Source organism: Lithobates pipiens, unplaced genomic scaffold (assembly GCF_037356315.1).
Source record: "Lithobates pipiens isolate NorthernLeopardFrog02 unplaced genomic scaffold, aLitPip1_a1.2 Scaffold_3, whole genome shotgun sequence".
NCBI classification, from domain to species: Eukaryota; Metazoa; Chordata; class Amphibia; order Anura; family Ranidae; genus Lithobates; species Lithobates pipiens.
Window position 1 is genome coordinate 154,476,448 of NW_027507790.1, and position 22,450 is coordinate 154,498,897.

The 22,450-nt window shown below is 43.8% G+C and overlaps 1 protein-coding gene across 2 annotated transcripts in view; it reads right to left on the minus strand.

The window, feature by feature from the left end:
• ADGRV1 (adhesion G protein-coupled receptor V1) overlaps positions 1 to 22,450 on the minus strand; it is a 710,193-nt gene that overhangs the window by 589,265 nt on the left and 98,478 nt on the right. For both annotated transcript variants that reach the window (XM_077462401.1, XM_077462400.1), the window contains exon 11: positions 21,893 to 22,116. In XM_077462401.1, the coding sequence (XP_077318527.1) occupies positions 21,893 to 22,116 (224 nt within the window). The remainder of the gene's footprint in view (positions 1 to 21,892; positions 22,117 to 22,450) is intronic.

Sequence of the window (22,450 nt, forward strand, 5' to 3'; positions counted from 1 at the left end):
TCCGGCGTACAGGGAGCTCCTAAACTTCATACAGGGCCAATCCGCCGCCATCCGACCATGGGAAAGGGAGATCGGAGCGCTCCGGGATCCAGGGATACCTCTGAAGCAGGTCAGTCCCCTATTACCAGCATTCCGGCGATGTTTCGCCCGGCGCACGGGGAAGGCCTCAAAGCCGCGGCCTCGCCTAAGTCATCCCCCCCGCTCGGCACCTCCGGAGGTGCGGCGGGCGGAGCGAACGGTCCGCTAGGCCTAAACAAGGACAGTTTCCCCCCACTAATCCAGGCTGGATCCCCCCCAAGCTTCCCCAGCCACACAGGCCCTAAGCCTTGCTGATCTCCAGGCTGTAGCACTTGACATTAAGGCTACACTGTCAGCAGCCATTACAGATCTGAAATCTGACATTCAGCACATGGCAGCAAGAATTGGAGCAGCTGAACAAACTGCATCACGTCACTCTGATGCCCTGAAGCAAATACAAAGATCATCTGATAACCACCTTTGTCACCTCATAGAGATGCAACGCCACATTGAGGACCTCGACAATAGAGGAAGGTGCCACAACATCAGAATCCGTGGGGTCCCTGAGACAGCAGACCAAACCCCTGTAATACAAACGGCAACGTCCATTTTTAATGACCTGCTGGAGAGACCCCCTGACTCCCGAATTGACTTTGAAAGAATTCACCGTGCTCTCAGACCGAGAGGAAGAGACACTGACCCACCAAGAGACATTGTCTATTGCTTGGTAAATTTCCCACTAAAGGAAGCCATCCTTAAAAAAGCCAGAGAAAAAAACAGGGTGCTTTTCAACGGTCACGAAATCAAATTGTACCAAGACCTCTCCAACATTACCCTACAGCAACGCAGGGCCCTTCGCCCACTACTGGACCAACTCCGGACCAGAGGCATTCCCTATAGATGGAAGTTTCCATTCTGCTTGTCCGCAACATGGAGAGGTCACACAGCGCTTCTACGCACTCCTGACGACTTGCATTCATTCTGTGAATCGCTCAACCTCCCTGTAACGGAGGTACCGGACTGGTACAACTCCTTCCAGATTCACGACACATGGATCGAAGTAACAAACAACTCGACTCCCAGAGCGCAGAGAAACAGAGACCGCAGACGAAGGTCCCCATCAGCGCCGCACCATGGAAGGGGAGCAGATCACGGAAGCCCAGGCATCTCCCCACCTAGAAGACGAGACCGAATCGACAGACCAGATCTCATGGACACCTAAACCGCAGTCCATCGTCTCCTGCACGCTGAAACTACCTGAAACATTTATTTTGTAGAAGCCCCAAGACCCTTTTTGATCCTCCTCTTCGCCGACTCGCCGTTGTTCCAACTGTCACACCACCATCTCTTCCAATGATCTCACTCCGCCAGATTTCACCTTGTTGGCAGCTTGAAACTATACCCAGAAAACGCTCGCTACCCTCATCCAAGTTTGGGTAAAACAAGTTTGCCCCAAAAGGTATGCCCCTCCAGGGGGTTCTTTTAGGCCCTTATTCAGGGTTTTTCCGGCTTCTGAGCAGAATGTATACTATATCGCTTTGCTGGAACCTGGTTAGCGTTTGGGCCTGCACTCACATTGACCTACAGTTGCCCACTCACAACATGCTTTTTTCTCCTGCTTTTTTCTTTGTTCTTCCTTTCTTGTTTTCTGGGGAAAAGACTGAACTGAGAATGTTATAATAAATTCTTTTTTTACAGATGGACTCACAATCAGATGGCGAACACTATTCCCATACCCACCTTGAAATGGGCCATTATATGAATACACTAGGGGGTCAGTCTAATTTTGAGTTTGTTTCTTTTAATCAGTTTGCTCACTGTCTACTATGTGGAAGTTAGCTAGTTTTCTCGTCTCTTTTTTTTCCTTATGATAACATACAAGAGCCCCAAGGCTCTAATTATTTTAGGTTTGTCTCTCTCATGGTCTATAGGGACTGGGTTATCCCAATACCAGCCATGTATTTTTTGTTCTTCCTTCTTCTTTACCATTATATACATAAAGCTTAAGTCTGTGCTTGAATATTACTTTTGTTTACCAGTTAGAGGCTCCTGTAAGGGGTTTAACCCCTTCTCTCTTTTACTACAGCTTATGTTAAATGGGCGAGTGGAGAACCCCGCTAGTGCACATCCCCCTTGGATCTGAGTAAGATTTATCCTAACTATCCTACTCAATGTATAGACACAACCCTTCTGCTAACAGGGACCAGCACTAGTCTCCAAAATCACTGACACAACTATTTGTTGTTAATTCTGGGCTCCGACCTCGGTGGTGCCTGGCGGGATTCTCGGTTCGCCCTAGTTATTCTTTGTATAAGGTTAAAGGTATTGTTATTAAGATTGCTGTTTAGAAGATTCCTTTATTGCACACTACTACCAAGCAACATATTTAGCCAATCCCTCCAGAGGGCGAAAGAGTCTCATCCCCCTGACGCATTGATACATAACACATACAAAATGTTCTCACTTCGATGGTCACTACAAAGAGATATGCACACCCATGGTCCAAGGATGATCACTTATTCACGCTTCATCTTACTGCAACATAGGCTTGGCTGGCTATGATCACATTACGCGATACTGCCACGCTATCCCCCTTCCACCTCCTTGCATCACAACCCTGTCTAGTTTTAAATTACCATGCGCACTCGAGCTCCCTGGGCGCCGATCCCTCTTGCCTTATCTCAAACACCTTATTTTGTGATACAACATCTGACACTTGTTTGTCCCCCTTTTTGGTCATTGAACCCACACAAGGAGTGATCTCCCATATCGCTCCTTGACCCTAACGGCATATACATATAGGTTGGCTTAGCTGGTCTAATCCTTCCTCCGGTGTTTGTTCTACCTACCTGTTTTAGGTAATCCCTTCATCACCCCCCTTTTTCCCCTCCCCCCCCTCATTTTATTTTTATTTTTTTTCTATTACTGTACTTCTCTTTTTTTCTCTCCTAACATCGCTGGCAGATATTTTCAGTGATGCCGTCTCAGGGACCGCATACTTCAACCCTTTCCCTCAAATTACTATCTATTAATGCCAAAGGGCTCAATATCCCAACTAAAAGAACTAAGTTTCTTTCTGAGTTTCACAAATACAGAGCCAACATAGTATGTATCCAAGAGACTCATTTCAAATCTAACAATGTTCCAAAATTCTCGGATGGACGATTCCCCACTGTTTTCCACTCCACTAACCCCGAGGGGAAGACGAAAGGAGTCTCCATCCTCATCTCGAAACACACTCCACTGCAGATACATGATACAATGGTTGACCCGGGGGGAAGATACATCTTCCTTAAGGGAGAGGTGTCATCACGCCCGGTCACGATTGCCAACATTTACGCCCCCAACACGAAACAGGTAGCCTTTTTTCACAAGGACCTTCTAACAAATTTTGCTTCCAGTATTCTAATACTGGGAGGGGACTTCAACGTTCCCCTCAACCCTATTGCCGACACCTCGAATGGCTCTTCGAGCATTCCTTACAGGGCTCTTAAACAAATTAAATTACAGCTGCAGCTGCTAACGCTACACGATACGTGGAGAACTCTCAACCCTCATTCCAGAGATTATACTTACTTTTCAACAATCCATCAAAAATATTCCTTAATCGATTACTTCTACATCACACAATCGGACCTACCACTCCTGACGAACACAACTATAGAGCCAATGACTTTATCTGACCACCACCCAATTACACTAACTTTGACTTTCCCGGAAAAAATCACTAAAACTAAAACTTGGAGAATGAACACCACTGTACTTAAAGACCCTATAGATATTCTCCGCTTCAGAGACATACTCACCTATTATTTTACTCGTAATGACACTGACGATACTTCCAACATCATTCAATGGGAAGCCCACAAAAGTGTCATCAGAGGCGAATTTATTAGGAAACTGACCCAACTCAAAAAGGAAAAACAAGCTAGAATCAAATCCCTAGTAGATCACATACACAAACGTGAACTTCAACATAAAAAAACTATGGCTGTCTCCGCGTTTGAGGAATTGACTAAAGCTAGAGACTTACTCGCCGACGAACTGAATCTAAAGGCCAAAAGGCAATATATATTACGTCATAAAATATACTACGAACAAGGCAATAAAAGTGGCAAACTTCTTGCAAGAGCAGTTCAGAGCAAGAAAGCCGCTTCCACCATACACCAAATAAAAGACAACAAAGGAAAGTCGTGTTCTTCGAACGAGGAGATAGCCAACCAATTTGAGCAGTACTATCAATCACTCTATAATATCCCTCCCAATCCCAAGTTTCCCCCAAATTCAGAGGCTAGAACTAAACTCATTCAAGAGTATTTGGACAAACACAGTCCCCCGAAAATAGCACACAATATCGCTCTGGAACTCGAATCTCCCATTAATGGACAAGAATTTGATAGAGCTTTAAAGGACATGAAAATTGGCAAAGCCCCGGGTCCAGATGGTCTCCCACTTCAATATTACAAAACTTTTCTCGACATTCTTAAACCCAGGTTCTTGAAAACTTTCCAATCACTCCATTCCGAACGAAACCCCCCCAAACAGATCCTGGAAGCGCACATAGCAGTCATTCCCAAAGAAGGAAAAGACCCAACCCTCGTCACGAACTACCGCCCAATTTCTTTAATAAACGTAGACATTAAAATTTATGCCAAAATCCTCGCCAATAGAATATTACCCCTACTCCCATCACTAATCTCCCTTGACCAAGTGGGATTCATCCCGGGTAGGGAGGGGCGGGACAATACCATTAAGGCCCTGAACATAAACAATTGGCTGACTTCCAAAAAGAAACAGGGATTCTTCCTCTCTCTCGACGCTGAGAAGGCCTTCGACAGAGTGGCCTGGGACTTTATTGATGCAGTCCTTAAAAACATTGGCTTACTGCCTCGGATGAGAGCATACATCGCTGCACTATATTCAAATCCAACTGCTCGCGTTCGCACCAACGGCCACCTGTCGAATGCCTTCACCCTTAAAAATGGGACGCGTCAAGGTTGTCCCTTGTCCCCGCTACTATTCGTTCTCACCCTAGAACCGCTTCTTAATAAAATCAGATCCAACCCGGACATAAAAGGCATTGAAATAAAAGACCATTCCTATAAAATCGCTGCTTTCGCAGATGACATGCTACTCTTTCTATCGCAACCCCTTATCTCACTGCCTAATATAATTCAAGAACTTGAAACGTTCCAATCAATTTCCAATTTAAAAATTAACCACTCCAAATCGGTAGCACTAAACATATCCTTACCCTCCAATGAAGTTGAACTATGTAAGCAAAATTTCCCATTCACGTGGTCTCCTAAACAAATTACCTATCTTGGGATAGAAATACCCTCAAATTTAACTGACCTTTTCAAACTTAACTTTCTACCCTTACTAAAGGACTCACAAGAAGACCTTAAAAGATGGAACTCCCTCAATATTTCGTGGTTTGGTAGGGCCTCATTGATAAAAATGACTATTCTGCCCAGATTCCTTTACGCTATGCAAACGATCCCTATCAGATTACCATCTTCCTTCTTTGCCGCCTTTCGCAAAGCGTGTACCACCTTTATATGGAGGAGTAAACCTCCTAGAATTAAATACACAAGATTAATTCTCCCGAAAAATAAAGGTGGAATAGCCCTCCCGGACCTGAAAAAGTACCACCAAGCAGCTATGCTCACACGTATAGTTGACTGGAATTTACACCAGCCTATCAAGGATTGGGTATCACTAGAACAAGCCCAATTCCCCTTCCCAATCAGTCATCTTCCATGGATAAACCCCAAATACCACTCAAAAGAGATTAAATCTCATCCTCTTATCGGTCCCACGTTAGCAATATTTCAAGACACATATAAAAAAAGTGACCCCACCCCTTGGATCAGTTCCCTAACGCCTCTCAGAGACAACCCAGACTTCCCCCCAGGAAACAAACAAAAATCTTTCTTAGCAAACTGGCCCCACAAAAATGTACTGATCAAACATTTCTTGGGAAACCTCTTCCCCTCGAGGAAATCAATAAAGACAACGACCCGAGACTAATCTCCCATTGGACGTTCCTCCAAATAAGACATTTTCTCTCTACGGTAGTATTGACAAATCTGAGTTCCAAATCCCCCAAGACCATTGAAACTCTATGCTCAGGTATGCACCCTCAAAGACACAATATTTCAATTATCTATAACTCATTATTCGACGAGGGTCTAGAGTTCTCTTTCCCATCCTGTCTAGCCTGGGAAAACGACCTTAATCTTCCAGTCACTAATAAAAACTGGGAAACTATTTTCATGTACGCTCACAAAGGCTCACTTAATGTCGCTACTCAGGAGTGTGGGTTTAAGATTCTAACCAGATGGTATAGAACACCCAGCACCATACAGAAATTCAACCCCCAGATCTCCAACAAGTGCTGGAGGTGCAGTGGGGAAGTGGGATCACTATTCCACCTATGGTGGTCTTGCACTCATATCCAACCATTTTGGAAAATGGTTCATGAAACCATTACATCCATAACCTCAGAACCGTTAGATTTCGACCCAGCCCACTTTCTACTGCACCACAACACATCCCCTCAAAAAAATATTTGAAATCCCTAATTATGATAATGACAAATGCTGCTAGACACTGCATCCCCTCCCATTGGAGGTCAACTTCAATCCCAACGAAAAAAGAATGGTTCAGAAGGATCACTTCTATTGAAACTATTGAAGAGCTTATCAGTATCTCACAAGAAAGAATGTTACAATTCACCTCAACCTGGTCAAAATGGCTAGCTTTTAAAGATACTCAGGAATACAAATCGTCTATTTAAGTATTATTTGTTGCCGATTCTCTGTCAGTGATCTATGTTTTTGTACTTAAGATGTTCATACAGCGCAGGCCGCTGTCCACCCAACCTCACTGCCTAATCTTCCCTCCTGCCACTACGCCTAAATATTAACCCCCCCCTTTTTTTCCTTTTTTTTTTTTTTTCTTCTCTCTTCTTGTTTTTTTTTTTTATCTCTCCTTTCCCCTCCCTTCCCCTTCCTCCTCAAGAATATTGTTATTTTATCTTCATATACGCTTTGACTCTCTTGCCGCCTTATCTGACGAATACAATTTTTCATTTTTGACTAAAACATCTCATGTTGTAACTGTTCAATCCCTACGAATTTAGCAATCTCTTATGTATCTTTGCTTACATTTAAGATAACGTGTTGAAATGTAAACGTCATTGTGAGACTCAATCTTGATTGTAATGCTCTGTTACTTTTCAATAAAATTTGTGTAAAAAAAAAAAAAAGAAATATCTTAATATAAATGGACAACTTTATGTAAAAAAATAAAAAGTTTTAATTTTCTTTCAACATTTTCCAAAAACTTGTGGAAAAATATTATATGGTTAAAAGACTAATTTTGCCTCAAAAAACATACGTTGGAGTGTTTGCTTTCCAAAATGTGGTCATTTTGTGGATAATTCCAAGTTCCTGTGCTCCAAACATCTTCAAAATTGTGAAAAGTAGTCAGGAAATTAGATGTATAGTTTATGCCCCTAGAACACCTGAAGGTGCTACTTGGATGTTGGGGCTCTGTATGTGGCCAGGCTGTGGAAAAGTCTCACTCATGTGGTATTGCCAGTCTCAGGAGTAGCAGAATGTGTTTTGGGGTGTAATTCTTGGTATGTACATGCTATGCATTAGAAATATCTTATAAATGGACAATTTGTGTAAAAAATAAAAAATAAAAATTCATTTTTTTTCCACATTTTCCAAAAACTTGTAAAAAAAATGACATGTTAAAAAGACTCATTGGGGTTGATTTACTAACGGCAACTAGACTGTGCACTTTGCAAATACAGAATCTGGTGCAGGTGCCATTGCTCCAGAACTTAGTAAACAAGGTAAGGCTTCACTTTGCAAAGCATGCCCAATCACATGCAAGGAAAATTGAAATAACTGCATTTTTCCTTGCACGTGATTGGATGATGGAAGTCAGTAGAGCTTCTGGTCATTTACTAAACTCTGGAGCAACTGCTTTTTGTAGAGTGCAACTGCACATTGCAAAGTGTACAGTCAATATGGCTTTAGTAAACCACCCCATTATGTCTCAAAGAATATACCTTGGAGTGTTTGCTTTCCAAAATTGGGTCATTTGTGGGTGTTTCCACTGTTCTGGTGCTCCAGGGCCTTCAAAACTGTGATAAGTATTCAGGAAATTAAATGCGTAATTTATGCTCCTATAATGCCTGAAACTACTTCTTGGATGTATGTGGCCAGGCTGTGATAAAGTCTCACATATGTTGTATCGGATATTCAAGACAAGTAGCAGAATGTTTTTTGGGGTGTGATTGTAAGTATGCCTATGCCGTGTGTGTGGGAAATAGCTTGTTAATATGACAATTTTGTGTAAAAAATAAATAATTCATTTCTTAATTTTCCAAAGAATTGTGGGAAAAATTACAACTTCAAAAAACTCACAATGCCTCTTAATAAATATATTGGACTTTCTACTTTGCAAAAAGGGATCATTTGGGGGTATTTGAACTGTCCTGACATTTCAGGGCCACAAGAAATGAGATAGACAGTAAGTACATCAAGATTGACCAATTTTCAATTTAGTTTTTTAGACTCTATAACTTTCACACAGACTAAACAATATACACTGATATGGGTTATGTTTACCAAAGATATGTAGCAGTATACATTTTGGCCTAAATTTATGAAGAAAAATTACTTATTTGCTAAATTTTATAATAGAAACAAAAAAAAAAGTGTTTGTTGTTTTCAAAATCTTTGCTCTTTTTTTCACTTCTATCGCAAAAAGTAAGAAAACCTAGTGGTAATTAAATAGCACCAGAAGAATGCTTCATTTGTGTGAAAAAAAATTATAAAAATGTTGTTTAGGTACAGTGTATAGTGCTGAAAATTGGTCTAAGCAGGAAGGGGGTAAAAGTGCCCAGTATTGTTGTGGTTAAAGGAATGTAGCAAAGTTTATTAGAAGTACATTGCAGTATTTTATGAACCAGAAAATGTAAATCTGATGACAAAATAATGCTCAATTATAAACTTTAGTTTTTTAATATGGTGTATGTGTAAATGAGCTTTAGCCTGTGTCCCAGATACTCACACATGCGCGAGGTGTAGTCAAAGTCAAATGTTACACCATAATACAGGACACATATGCCAGACAGTAAAGTGCTTGCCAACGGGCCAAATTAAAATAAATGAAATAATTAGGGCTGTTACTAATTAAAATTTTTGTGCTCCATTAATACATTTTTTTTAATCAACTAATTTTGATTAATTATAACACACATACAGATCCAACTACTAGCTGATCTCCTGCCATTGCAACTCTACATTAGACAGTGGTAAATGTGGTACAATCACCCGACACTAGTTAGTTTCTACAATCCATGACTTAACTTCACAGTTCACATAAATACTTTTTAAATTCAAACTGTAGCACTGACGCAAGTAATTTATTTATTTTTTTACACAGTAGCATGATAATCCCTCCACTTCTGGTCTAACTAATCACTCTCACCTTATGGCATGGACCCTGTGCAAACAGGTGGCCATGCAAGCGGGTATCAAAAAGGTTAACACGGACCATAAACTTCTCTCACGTCTCCTTAGATCTCAGCAAGGACGCCAGGTCATGGGTAGAAAGAAAAGATCTAAGTGCTCACCGCTTAAGTATAAGATTTCATTTTTGTGTTCAAACACAAACTACTCACATAAAGATGATAAAAACACAGCATGTAAAGCCGACAATCGTGTTAGTTCCGTAGGGCAGCAGTGGGTGACATCATGCGTAGCTCCTCCCCCGTACGCGCTACATTCAATCAGGACTTCAACGTCACCAGACTCCTCCCCCTTCCCTTCATTAGCAGACGGAGGCACTTGGGGAAGGGGGGAGGAGTCCGGTGCTGTCGATGTCCGATGGAACTCCCTGAAGACCCGGAAGCCGGTGGGGAGGTGAGTATTTTGATCGATCAAAAAAAATTTGATTGATCAAAAAAATGAACGATTAATCGAGAAATTAATCTTTAATTTACACAGCCCTAGAAATAATAAATGAAAATAAAATAAAAAAACGTATTCCCCCATCCACACAAGCGAGGTGCTTCCTATAGTGTACTACATTGGCTACTTGGCTCCAGCAGCTGATCAAATGAAAGTTCTCCAACAATCTCGTTCAACAGAAGTAGATCTACTGATCGACTTCCATCGAATAGGGAGGGTCACACACAGATCAAAATTTGGCCCGTGCCTACTGAATCAGGCAAATTTTGATTCATGTGCACTCACCTTTACACTCACTTTCACACTGAGGTGACCTTTATCTAGGACCATACATGAGCTACTTGTAGAAGAATAGAACGTTGTCACAGGGGCGCGCTGACAACTCATGGGGCCCCCGGGCAATAGGAGATTATGGGGCCCCCAGGCAATCAGAGATTATGGGGCCACACAGTATACACAAACACACACACACAGTATACACAGACATGTTTCTATTGGCTGAGAAGGTACTGGAGAGGTGGGGCAGCTATAATCTCAGGATTTTTAGACCAAAAAGATGTCAGTAAGGGACATTTCGGAGACAGATATAAAAAAAAAAAACACAGATTTTTACATGCTGTCTCTGGTTTTACTGAGGCTGGCAACCCTGATGGGGCCCCCTAGTGGCCTGGGGCCGTCGGGCAGTGCCTGAGTGGCTTAATGGTCAGTCCGTCCCTGCTTGCACATCAATGAAATGTTTAAAGTAATACTAAAGTCTCCTTTTTTTTCTTTAACCACTGCAGCCCCGGAAGGTTCACCCCCCTTCCCGACCAGGCCATTTTTTGCAATACAGAAAATTGATGTCCTTTTTTTCCCACAAATAGAGCTTTCGTTTGGTGGTATTTGATCACTTCTGTGTTTTTTATTTTTTGCGCTATAAACAAAAAAGCCTGACCATTTTGAAAAAAAATAAAATATTTTTTTTTACTTTCTGCTATAAAACATACCCAATGAAAAAATTAGACAATCTAATTTCTTCATCAATTTAGGTCAATATGTATTCTGCTACATATGTTTGGTAAAACAAATCCCAATGCTTATGTTGATTGCTTTGCGCAAAAGTTATAGCGTCTACAAACTATGGGATGTTTTTTATGAAATTTTTATTTATTTATTCATTTATTTATTTTTACTAGTAATGCTGGTGATCTGCCAATTTTAGTACGCCTGCAACATTGTGGCAGACAAATAGGACTCCTAACTGACTCTTTTGCCACTTTTTGGAGACCAGAGACACTAATACAGTGATCAGTGCTAAAAAAATGCACTATTACTGTACTAAGGACACTGGCAGGGAAGGGGTTAACATCAGGGGCTGTCAAAGGATTAAGTGTGTCTCTAGGGGGTGCTTTATAACTGGGGGGGTGCTTTGACTGGGGGGAAACAGAAATCCTTGTTTCTACTTCCTCAGAATGATCGGAGGGTCCCAGCAAAGATCGCCTCCACTGGACCCGCTGATTGGCTCTGTGTCCAATCACAGCAGGAGCGGGTCGCCGGTGGTACGAGCATGCACCCCAGACCCTGTGCTCGAAATCATGTACAGGTATGTGATTTCGCACAGGGGGGGCGCCCTCCTGCAGTATATCTGCATGGGGCAATATTAAAGGGGGTAAAAATAACCAACATGGTATACTTACCTGCTCTGTGCATTGGTCTTGCACAGAGCAGGCCCGATCCTCCTCCTCTCAGGTCCCTCTTCGGCTCTCCTGGCCACTCCCTCCTGTTGAGTGCCCCCACAGCAAGCAGCTTGAGTCTATGGGCAGAGGGGTTATTGGAATCGAAGCTGTGGTTCGGTCCCACTCCCTCTCTCTCCTGATTGGCTAACTGACATTGATTGACAGCAGCAGGAGCCAGTGGCGCCGTTGCTGTGCCTCAACCAATCAGGAGGGAGAGATGGCTGAGGCACTGGTGCACATCACTGGATAGAGATGGGGCTCAAGTATCAGGGGGCTGAGGGGACTGCTGCACACAGAATGCTTTTTATCTTAAAGAGGGACTGCAGTCTGCTCACATAATTTGTAAAAAAAATAAAAATCTTTGCCATTCTGAAGCTTTCCTCCAACCACTTTGCATATTATTTTATATATACTGTGATTCTGTACTTGCCAAATATGCTGCAGAAATCTCCCTCCACTAGGTCTGGCTGCATGCATGTTAACTGTGGGCAGCTGAAGCTGCTGCCTGTTCACTTCCTGGATTTACACAGACACACAGAGGCACACCTCCAGCTCTGCAGCTCTCGTTGGCCCTCTTATGACTCTTCCCCCCTCCCTTCCTGGCAAACCCTCAAAAGAGTGAGAGAGAGCTGTGCATGATGTCATAAGCCTAGGCTTTTTTCCAGACAAGAAACAGATTCAACTACGAGATGGAAGCTATTGGCTACTGGGTATTCAACTTCCTTTTTCTAGTCCCATCGTATGTGTTGTACGTCACCATGTTCTTGGCGGTCGGAATTTGGTGTGACCGTGTGTAGGCAAGACAGTTTGGGCGGAATTCCGTCGGAATTCCGACGGGAAAACCATCAGAGCATTTTCCAACGAAAATTTTGATCGTGTGTACGTGGCATAATACATAGGACACTGATGAAGATATGCTTGGGAGCTTTTTTCCCTATTGAAAAAGGCATTTTCACCAAGCTAATGTCCTACTTAATTGTGAAGCCATCACTAAAAGGCCAGTAAATACAACTGAGACAAAGACATGATCAACAGGTCATCTTATTCCACAAGCTAAGTAATAAGGTATACAGGTATATTTGGAAAAGTCATTATTGAAACTATATGCCAGATCTGAAAAGTTGGAAACAAGTGAAGGAACAACAGTCCTCCAGAAGTCATCCTATCCTTTAAATCCAGTGCCATGCAGAATTGAAATGGCTGAAATGTTTAAGTGACTTTTGAGGAGACTATCAATCTCTGATGTGAGCGTCTATCTGGATAACATTCCAGGGATCTTTCTCTCAATCAAGATAGATGTGTGTGTTTTTTCCTCTCTTGGCAATCAACTAATTAACCATTAGGTGAGTAGTACACCCACTAACTGGTGGTGGTGACTAATTGTTCACATATTGGACTTTCACAGCTGCAATTTTATATTTTACACCTATTGTTTTTATACCATTGGAATGTGTATAAATGTATGTAATATTGGAAGGTTGATTTTAGCGCATTATTTCTGTTATTAATTACTTTCCTTGATTTGTGCTTCACTCACTGATCCTTAGAGCTGCAGTACATTTACATCATTAAATAAATGTGCAGCTAACCAGTTTATGACTCCACAAGGATTCTCATAAACTTATATCATATTTTGTTTAAAAAATGTTGGCATTCACGTATAGACGTTGCAATTTCTGTTTCCACATAAACATAGATCATTAGTTATATGCAGAGGCAGATCAGTAGGTTATAAGTGTTATTTGGTCACATGTCAGGTAGCCAATGGGGGAGATTTTATAAAACTGGTGTACACAGAATCTGGTGCAGCTGCGCATAGTAACCAATTAACTTCAGATTGTTCAAGTAAGATTTACCAATAAAATCTAGAAGCTGATTGGTTACTATGCAGAGCTGCAGCAGATTCTGTTTGCACTAGCTTTAGTAAATCTCATCCATTACGTTTTAGAGTGTGGTGATTTCCTAGCTTTTGTGATCCCTTTTCTATTTTTGTAGAAACTTGCAAACATTTGGCCGAACACGCGAACACCATTAAAGTCTATGGCACACGAACATGAAAAATCAAAAGTGCTCATTTTAAAAGCTTATATGCAAGTTATTGTCATAAAAAAGTGTTTGGGGACACGGGTCCCGGTAAGGGGACATGTATTAATGCAAAAAAAAGTTTTTAAAGGGCCGTTTTTTTTTTTTTGGTCCATCAGGTGGCATGAGATGGATTTACATCGCGGGACATTTTTATTTTTAGATTTTTTAATAAAGGACTTCTCCCAACGTGTCTCTTGTAATTTTTACTATTTTTGACAGTTTTTTATGAATTGGCAGGGGTACAATGTACCCGTTACCAATTCACATGGGGGGGGGGGCGGCATCTAGTAGTCCCCTTGTTAAAGGGGGCTTCCAGATTCCAATAAGCCCCCCACCCGCAGACCCCCACAACCACCGGGCAAGGGTTGTGGGGATGAAGCCCTTGTCCCCATCAACATGGGGACAAGGTGCTTTGGGGGACTACTCCAAAGCATCCTCCCCATGTTGAGGGCATGTGGCCTGGTATGGTTCAGGAGAGAGGGCTGCTTTCGTCCACCCTCTTTTCCTGCGGCCTGCCAGGTTGCGTGCTTGGATAAGGGTCTGGTATGGATTTTGGGAGGACCTCTACACCATTTTACACCAAAGGGCCTGGTAATGGACTGAGGAGGCCATGCCATTTTTTTTAATGAGTTTTATCTATATTGCCGATACCCGACAATTAATTACAGCCGCAAGCAGTTTTAAATTACTTTTTTTCCTTTAGAAATGTCATTTTGCTGTGGTACTGTTCTAAACACGGGAAAAATTAGCCACTTTACAGGCATCCAAACACTTTTTATGACAATAACTTTCATATAAGCCTTTAAAATTAGCACTTTTGGTTTTTCATGTAAGTGACCCATTGACGTTAACGGTGTTCCGTGGCTTTCGAATTTGCTGCAAACACCACATAATGTTGACTGTTCGGCGAACAGACGAACACATATTGTTCAAGTCGACCTTACACCGGGCTCATCCCTATTTGAAATAAATCTTTGTTGCCCCATAATTACTTGCTAGTTCCTAGATTTTACAGTTAGACTTCTGAATTTTGTGTAATATATACTCTCCACCCTTTAAAAACATGTGAGTTAGAAGATTTAGGCTGGGTTCAGGGCTGCAGCATGCTCCCGCTCACAGCAGGAGTCCGGTGCATCTCCATTCACCGTTTTAGGTTCGATTTCAGCCAAATTTTAGGCTGAATTCAGACCTGAAATGGACCAAAAGATGCACAGGGCTCCTGTGCAATTTGCACTGGAGGTGATGCAGAGATGTGTGAACCGGCTCCATAGAGAGTAGGCCACAATCTCCTGCTATGCGAATTGGATGTGAGGAAATCCGCATCCAATTCACACTGGTATGAACCCAGGCTCAAGCTCACTCATCACACTGGGGGAAAGAAATCAAGACTGGAGCAGACAGAGTTTTGAGCAGTTGTGTGTGGCGACCAACCAGCTTCTATCTTCAGCTTGTTCAGTTAAGCTTTGAAAATGAAAGATAGAAGCTTATTGGTTGTCATGCACATCTGCTTCAGATTCTGGCTGCCCCGGGTTTGATGAATTCCCCTCATTGTGTTTTTATAAGTGCAAATACTGAAACAGTTATACATTATGGAACATTCTTAATTTTCAAATAATTTTTTCTCAGACAGGGACAGTCTGTTAGCAGTGTTTCACACATTTTGGATGGACATGTATTATCAACAGGGCCGGACTTTCAATAGGGCTTGACGGGGCTCAAGCCCATGGGCCCCGTCCAATAGGGGGCCCCGCGAGCCCATATTTTGCACTAGGCGTCCGCGCTATAGCAGGCTACAGCGCGGACGGCAGTTGCTGGGAGGACGTCTTTGTTTACTTCCCCTGATGCGTGACGCAGGCGCGCATCGGGGAAGTTCTGTGTCGGCAGTGTCCCTTGGACACAGCCAATCACAGATCATGCTAAATGGCCAATCACAGCGGCCATTTAGCACTAATCTGTCCAATGAGAGATGATATCAAGAGATCATCTCTCATCGCCGGCTCTCCCCCTCACAGAGACAGCCTGTGAGGAGGGAGAGCGATGTGCAGCCTGTCACTGTGAGTAAAAAAATAAAAAAAACAATGTAAAGTGCTGTCCCCAGTGCCATCTGTCCCCAGTGCCACCTGTCCCCAGTGCCACCTGTCCCCAGTGCCATCGCTCTGTCCCCAGTGCCACCTGTCCCCAGTGCCATCTGTCCCCAGTGCCACCTGTCCCCAGTGCCACCTGTCCCCAGTGCCATCTGTCCCCAGTGCCACGTATAAGTGCCATCTGTACTCAGTGCCATCTGTCATCAGTGTCACCTGTCCCCAGTGCCACGTATAAGTGCCATCTGCCATCAGTGCCACCTGTCCCCAGTGCCACGTATAAGTGCCATCTGTCATCAGTGCCACCTGTCCCCAGTGCCACTGCCATGTATAAGTGCCACCTGTCCCCAGTGCCACCTGTCCCCAGTGCCACGTATAAGTGCCATCTGTCATCAGTGCCACCTGTCCCCAGTGCCACTGCCACGTATAAGTGCCACCTGTCCCCAGTGCCATCTGTCCCCAGTGCCACGTATAAGTGCCATCTGTCCCCAGTGCCATCTGTCCCCAGTGCCACTGCCATGTATAAGTAAGTGCCACCTGTCCCCAGTGCCATGTATAAGTGCCATCTGTCATCAGTGCCACCTGTCCCCAGTGCCACGTATAAGTGCCATCTGTCATCAGTGCCACCTGTCCCCAGTGCCACCTGTCCCCAGTGCCACTGCCATGTATAAGTGCCACCTGTCCCCAGTGCCACGTATAAGTGCCATCTGTCCCCAGTGCCACCTGTCCCCAGTGCCACTGCCATGTATAAGTGCCACCTGTCCCCAGTGCCATCTGTCCCCAGTGCCACGTATAAGTGCCATCTGTCATCAGTGCCACGTATAAGTGCCATCTGTCATCAGTGCCATCTGTCCCCAGTGCCACCTGTCCCCAGTGCCACTGCCATGTATAAGTGCCACCTATCCCCGTGCCATCTGTCCCCAGTGCCACGTAAAAAGGTGCAATCTTTCATCAGTGCCATCTGTCATCAGTGCCATCTGTCCCCAATGCCACCTGTCCCCAGTGCCACATATAAGTGCCATCTGTCATCAGTGCCATCTGTCCCCAGTGCCACCTGTCCCCAGTGCCACGTATAAGTGCCATCTGTCATCAGTGTCACGTGTCATCAGTGCCACCTGTCCCCAGTGCCATCTGTCCTCAGTGCCACCTGTCCCTAGTGCCATGTGCCATCTGTTATCAGTGTCACGTGTCATCAGTGCCACGTATTAGTGCAATCTGTCAGCAGTGCCACATATTAGTGCCATCTGTCATCAGTGCCACGTGTCATCAGTGCCACATCAGTGCCACGTATCATAGTCCTGGTGCTCCTGGGCCTTCAAAAGTGTAATAGGTAGTCAAGAAGTTAGATGTGTAATTTATGCTCCTAGAACACGTGACGGCGCTCCCTGCATATTGGGCCTCTCTAAGAGGCCAGGCTGTGGAAAAGTCCCACACATGTGGTATTGTAGGAGTAGAATGTACAATTTATCTTGCACTACTTTGTTCAATGAGTTATTTTGTTATATTCTTGCAATTGATTTGTTATGATTGCAACCTTACAAGGTAGTTGATTGTTTTTCAATATGTTTTCCAGGTAAATAAGTGTTCTCATTCTGACCAAGATATTTGTGCATTGCAATAAATACTTGATCACTTTGAACTTTTTTAATCATTATTTATTTATTGGAAAAAAACTTTTCAAGCTTCAATCAGTAATATATTATTACTTTGTTTAGCATTTAACACTGTCTATGGTACCAGTCACCTTTTAAAAGTAGCTTGGCACTTCAAATAACGATTGGATGGATTATATTGTTACGGCACCAGATGGCGACAAATTAATATAGAAGGTAGGGCCCGAAAGCGACTCAAGCCCAGGGGCCCCCAGCACCCTAAGTCCTGCCCTGATTATCAACAAGACCTTTGTCAAGTTGGAGTACCACTTGTCTTTATAAACAAGCTACGTTTTTTCCTATTTCTGATAATATCTCTTTTTAAATTTCTGCACCTGATCTCATTCCACATTGTAATAATGTAATAATCAGTCAAGGGAGCAGGTAGTCCTCCTTTTGGATACAAAGTCCTTGCTGTGTACCATTTAGTAGGAATACATGTACTACTAGCAGTTTCTATATTTTGGTTAACACCAGTGTACATTTTTACATCACATTTTGATTCAGTTTTAACCACTTCAATACCAGGCACTTAAACACCTTCCTGCCCAGACCAATTTTGAGCTTTCAGCGCTGTCGCACTTTGAATGACAATTGCGCGGTCATGCTACACTGTACCCAAATGAAATTTTTATCATTTTTTTCCCACAAATAGAGCTTTCTTTTGGCGGTATTTGATCACCTCTACGGTTTTTATTTTTTGCGCTACAAATAAAAAAATACCGAAAATTTTGAAAAAAAAAATGTTTTTTTTTTTGTTTCAGTTTCAAAACTTTGTAAATAAGTACGTTTTCTCCTTCACTGATGGGCACTGATGGGGCTACACTGATGGGCACTGATAAGGCGGCACTGATGGGCACCAATGTGGCACCAATGAAGTGGCACTGATAGGCGGCACTGATGGGCGACACGGATGGGCGACACGGATGGGCGACACGGACGGACACTGATAGGTGGCACAAATTGGCACTGATAGCTGGCACGGATGGGCGGCACGGATGGGCGGCACGGATAGGCGGCACAGGTGGGCATGGATAGGCGGCACAGGTGGGCATGGATAGGCGGCACAGGTGGGCACTCATAGGCGGCACAGGTGGGCACTCATAGGCGGCACAGGTGGGCACTCATAGGCAGCACAGGTGGGCACTCATAGGCAGCACAGGTGGGCACTCATAGGCAGCATCGGTGTTATACTATAGTAATGGATGCCAATCAGTGCCAAACAATAATGCATGCCAATCAGTGATGCCCATTATGGGCACTGATTGGCACCCATTGTGCTGACTGGCATCCCTGGTGGTCTAGGGAGGATTATGACCTTTATTACCTTTTCCCTGGTGGTCTGGTAGCGTCCCTGGTGGTCCAGTGTGGGCATCCTCGGGGGGGCTGTGCTGATAATCGATCAGCACAGACCCCCCCTGTCAGAGGAGCAGCCGATCGGCTCTCCTCTACTCGCGTCTACTCGCGTCCGGCTCTTCCCATTTACACTGTGATCAGCCGTGATTGGACACGGCTGATCACATGGTAAAGAGTCTCCATCGGAGACTCTTTACCGAGATCGTAGTTGCCGGGTGTCAGACTGACACCCCGCAACAACGATCGCCGCGATGCGCGCCCCCGGGGGAGCGCAGCGGCTCATAATCCTGATCACGTCATATGACGTCCGGTCAGGATTATGAAACCACTTTGCCGCCGTCAATTGCCTATAGGGCGGGCGGCAAGTGGTTAACCTTAGTCTTTTTATCAAAATGCCATTTTAGCTTTAGTTGTATTTTATTCATCTCAATTGTTTATTTGGGTTTAGTTAAATTGTAATGCATTATTTAAGCATTTCTCTAGAATTGCCAAACTCATTGTATACTCCTGGAGTAAAAATATAATAACATATTATTATTTATGGTGTTAAGGTTTGAACATGCACTGCAGATACAGATTTAGCTGTTGTGATATATAACGTCTTTATACAGTACCTGCCCGCGAGAATATGTTTCCAGAGCGATCCCGCTGGTTCTCGGCAACAGGATACGGTACATCTCCCGCTTGCTGCAATAGGAAAAACATTTTCCTATTGCAGCGAGTGCGAGAAAGAAGTGACAATGTCCCCTCTCTAATAAAAAACCGTCATGGGTTCCCCTCCAAGAGCATTCCAGGCCCTTAGGTCTGGTATAGATTTTAAAATCCATACCAGGCCCTTATCCGAGCACGCCGCCCGACCAGTCAGGAAAGGGGTTGGGGACAAGCGAGCGCCCCCTGAACTGTAACAGGCCGCATGCCCTCAACATGGGAGGTGGGTGCTTTGGGGGAGGGGGTTGATGAGGACAAGGGCTTCTTCCCATTAACCCTGGCCGTTGGTTGTCAGGGTCTGCTGGCAGGGGGTTTATCAGAATCTGGGAGCCCAGATCCCAGCCCCCCACCCTATGTGAATGTGTATAGGGTACACCGTACCCCTACCCAGTAACCTGGGGGAAAAAATTAGTCAATAAAAAACACACTAGACAGGTTTTTAAAGTTTTTCCCGGTCTCCGGTTCTTCTGCCGGGATCTTCTGCTATCTTCTGCTCTTTTGCTGCTGTTTTGCTAGCGTTGGCCCGGTCTTCTCCGTCGTCGTCTTCCCTTTTCTCTTCTTCTGATGTTGACATGACGCTCTCTCCCGCTGTAATGCAATGTGCGTGGTGCACAACAACATATATAGGCATGGGGCCCCCGGGACTGTGATGTCATATGGAGCGGGGCCATCGGGTGACATCACCCGGTGATCACACCCCATGCCTATATAAGTCATTGCGCACAGCGCACATGACATTACAGCGGGAGCGAGCATCGTGCCAACAACGGAAGAAGAAAACAGGGAATAAGACAACGGAGAAGACCGGCCTAATGCTAGCAAAATGCCAAAAGATAGCAGAGGGGCCCGACAGAAGTACCGGAGAGCGGGAGAAGAACCGGAGACCAGGAGAAGAGGCTGGAGAACAGGGGAAGAGGCTGGGGAGAGTGGAGGAGTCGGAAGAGACCCCCAAAGTCGGAAGAGACCCCTGGAGCTGCCTAATAAATTACTTTAAAAACCTGTCTAGTGTGTTTTTTTATTGACACTTTTCCCCCAGGTGAATGGGTAGGGATACGATGTACCCCATACTCATTCACATAGGGTGGGGGTGGGATCTGGGGGCCCCCTAATTAAAGGGGCTCCCAGATTCCTATAAGCCCCCTGGCCTCCGCAGACCGCGACAACCAATGGCCAGGGTTGTCGGGAAGAGGCCCTTGTCCTCATTAACATGGGGACAAGGTGTTTTGGGGTGGGGGGGCCCGCAACCCCCCCTCCCCAAAGCACCCACTCCCCATGTTGAGGGCATGCAGCCTGGTACGGATCGGGGGGGCCCCTTGCTTGTCCCCACCCCTTTTCCTGACCGACCGGGCAACGTGCTTGGATAAGGGTCTGGTATGGACCCTTGGGAGGACCTCCATGCCGTTTTTTCAGCCTAAGGGCCTGGTATGCTCTTGTAGGGGAACCCATGCCGGTTTTTTGTTTAAAATTTGGCGTGGAGTTCACCCTCATGATTCATACCAAACACAGTGCCTGGTATTTGCGGGGATCCAAGTCGGATCCCCGTTCATTGAAAGTCGGACGTATGCCGGCTTCAAGGCAGGGCAAAGTCGGATCTAAAGTAGGACGAGTGTCGTGTCGCACCAGTGTGAACCCGGCCTCAATGTCAGCAATGCTTATCGCTCATTGGGAAAGGAGAAAAACATGTTTTTCCATTTTCGATGAACGAGACAGCTCGGCACTGGCTCCCGCGATGGGGCTCGCAGGAGCCAGACAATATCGCGGTCACCTACTGTAAATAAAACCAAGTTTCATAAACAAACAAAAATATTGCTTTTTGACAAATAGAAGTGCAACTTTAAAATTTTTAAAAACACAAAAAACTGTAAACTCTATTGGCCATCATGCCATTGCACATATTACCTGAATACATTACCAACATTAAATGTTAAGAAAAAAAGAAGAAAAGCTTTTTTGTTCATTTTTTTTTTTGTTCAGACGCTTAGTAGATGCCCCCTACTTATTCGTATGTGGTAGTGCAGTGTTAAGTTTGACTTAAAATTTTGATTAAGTTTTAGTCATAGTCTTTTGACTAAAATGCAATTTTGCATTTGTTAGTGATCTAAATTGTTTTAGTTGGTCATATTTTAGTAAACTAAAATAGTGTTAATTTTGTCAATGAAAATATCTTCGTCGACTAAATTAACACTGATTAACACTAATAAATTTCTATACCTAATGCATGTTTGGCCCTATGTGTAGATGACACTTACTAATTGTAATAAAGTTAATAAAAAACATACCTGTCCAAAGATATGATGACAGTTTCATTAAGTTCAGGTATGTCATCAGCTTTAATTGTGATATTTATTACTGTGTCACTTTGTCCAGAAAGGAAGATCACAGAACCATTGAAAGGACTTAAGTCACCAAACGTGATGTCATTTGCATTGGGGCCAGAGGGCTTCAGACTCCAGTAGACAACTGCATCTTCTCCTGTTCCATCACGATGAAGAGCTATCGACACCTGAAAGGTACATGGATACATAAGTAATAAGGACTGAAAAGGAAAATGGAAGAACACATATTAAAGTATTAAATTGTATTTAAAGCCAGTGTTTGTTTTAGCTTTAGCTACAGCAAAGAATGGTTAAGCTCTCTTTTATGCTATCTGTGTTCTGTTGAAAAGATTTTCCCACTTTTAGAAGAGATGGTTGTCATTGGAACAGGTGTCCCAACTGGAATATTTCCCCTCTATTTCTGTCTGGTGAAAACTGTGAAAGTTTGTATTTCCTGTACCTGTTTGGTGATGATGGTCACCAGGACGAATATGAAGGGTGAATCTCATCTCCACTCTCTAT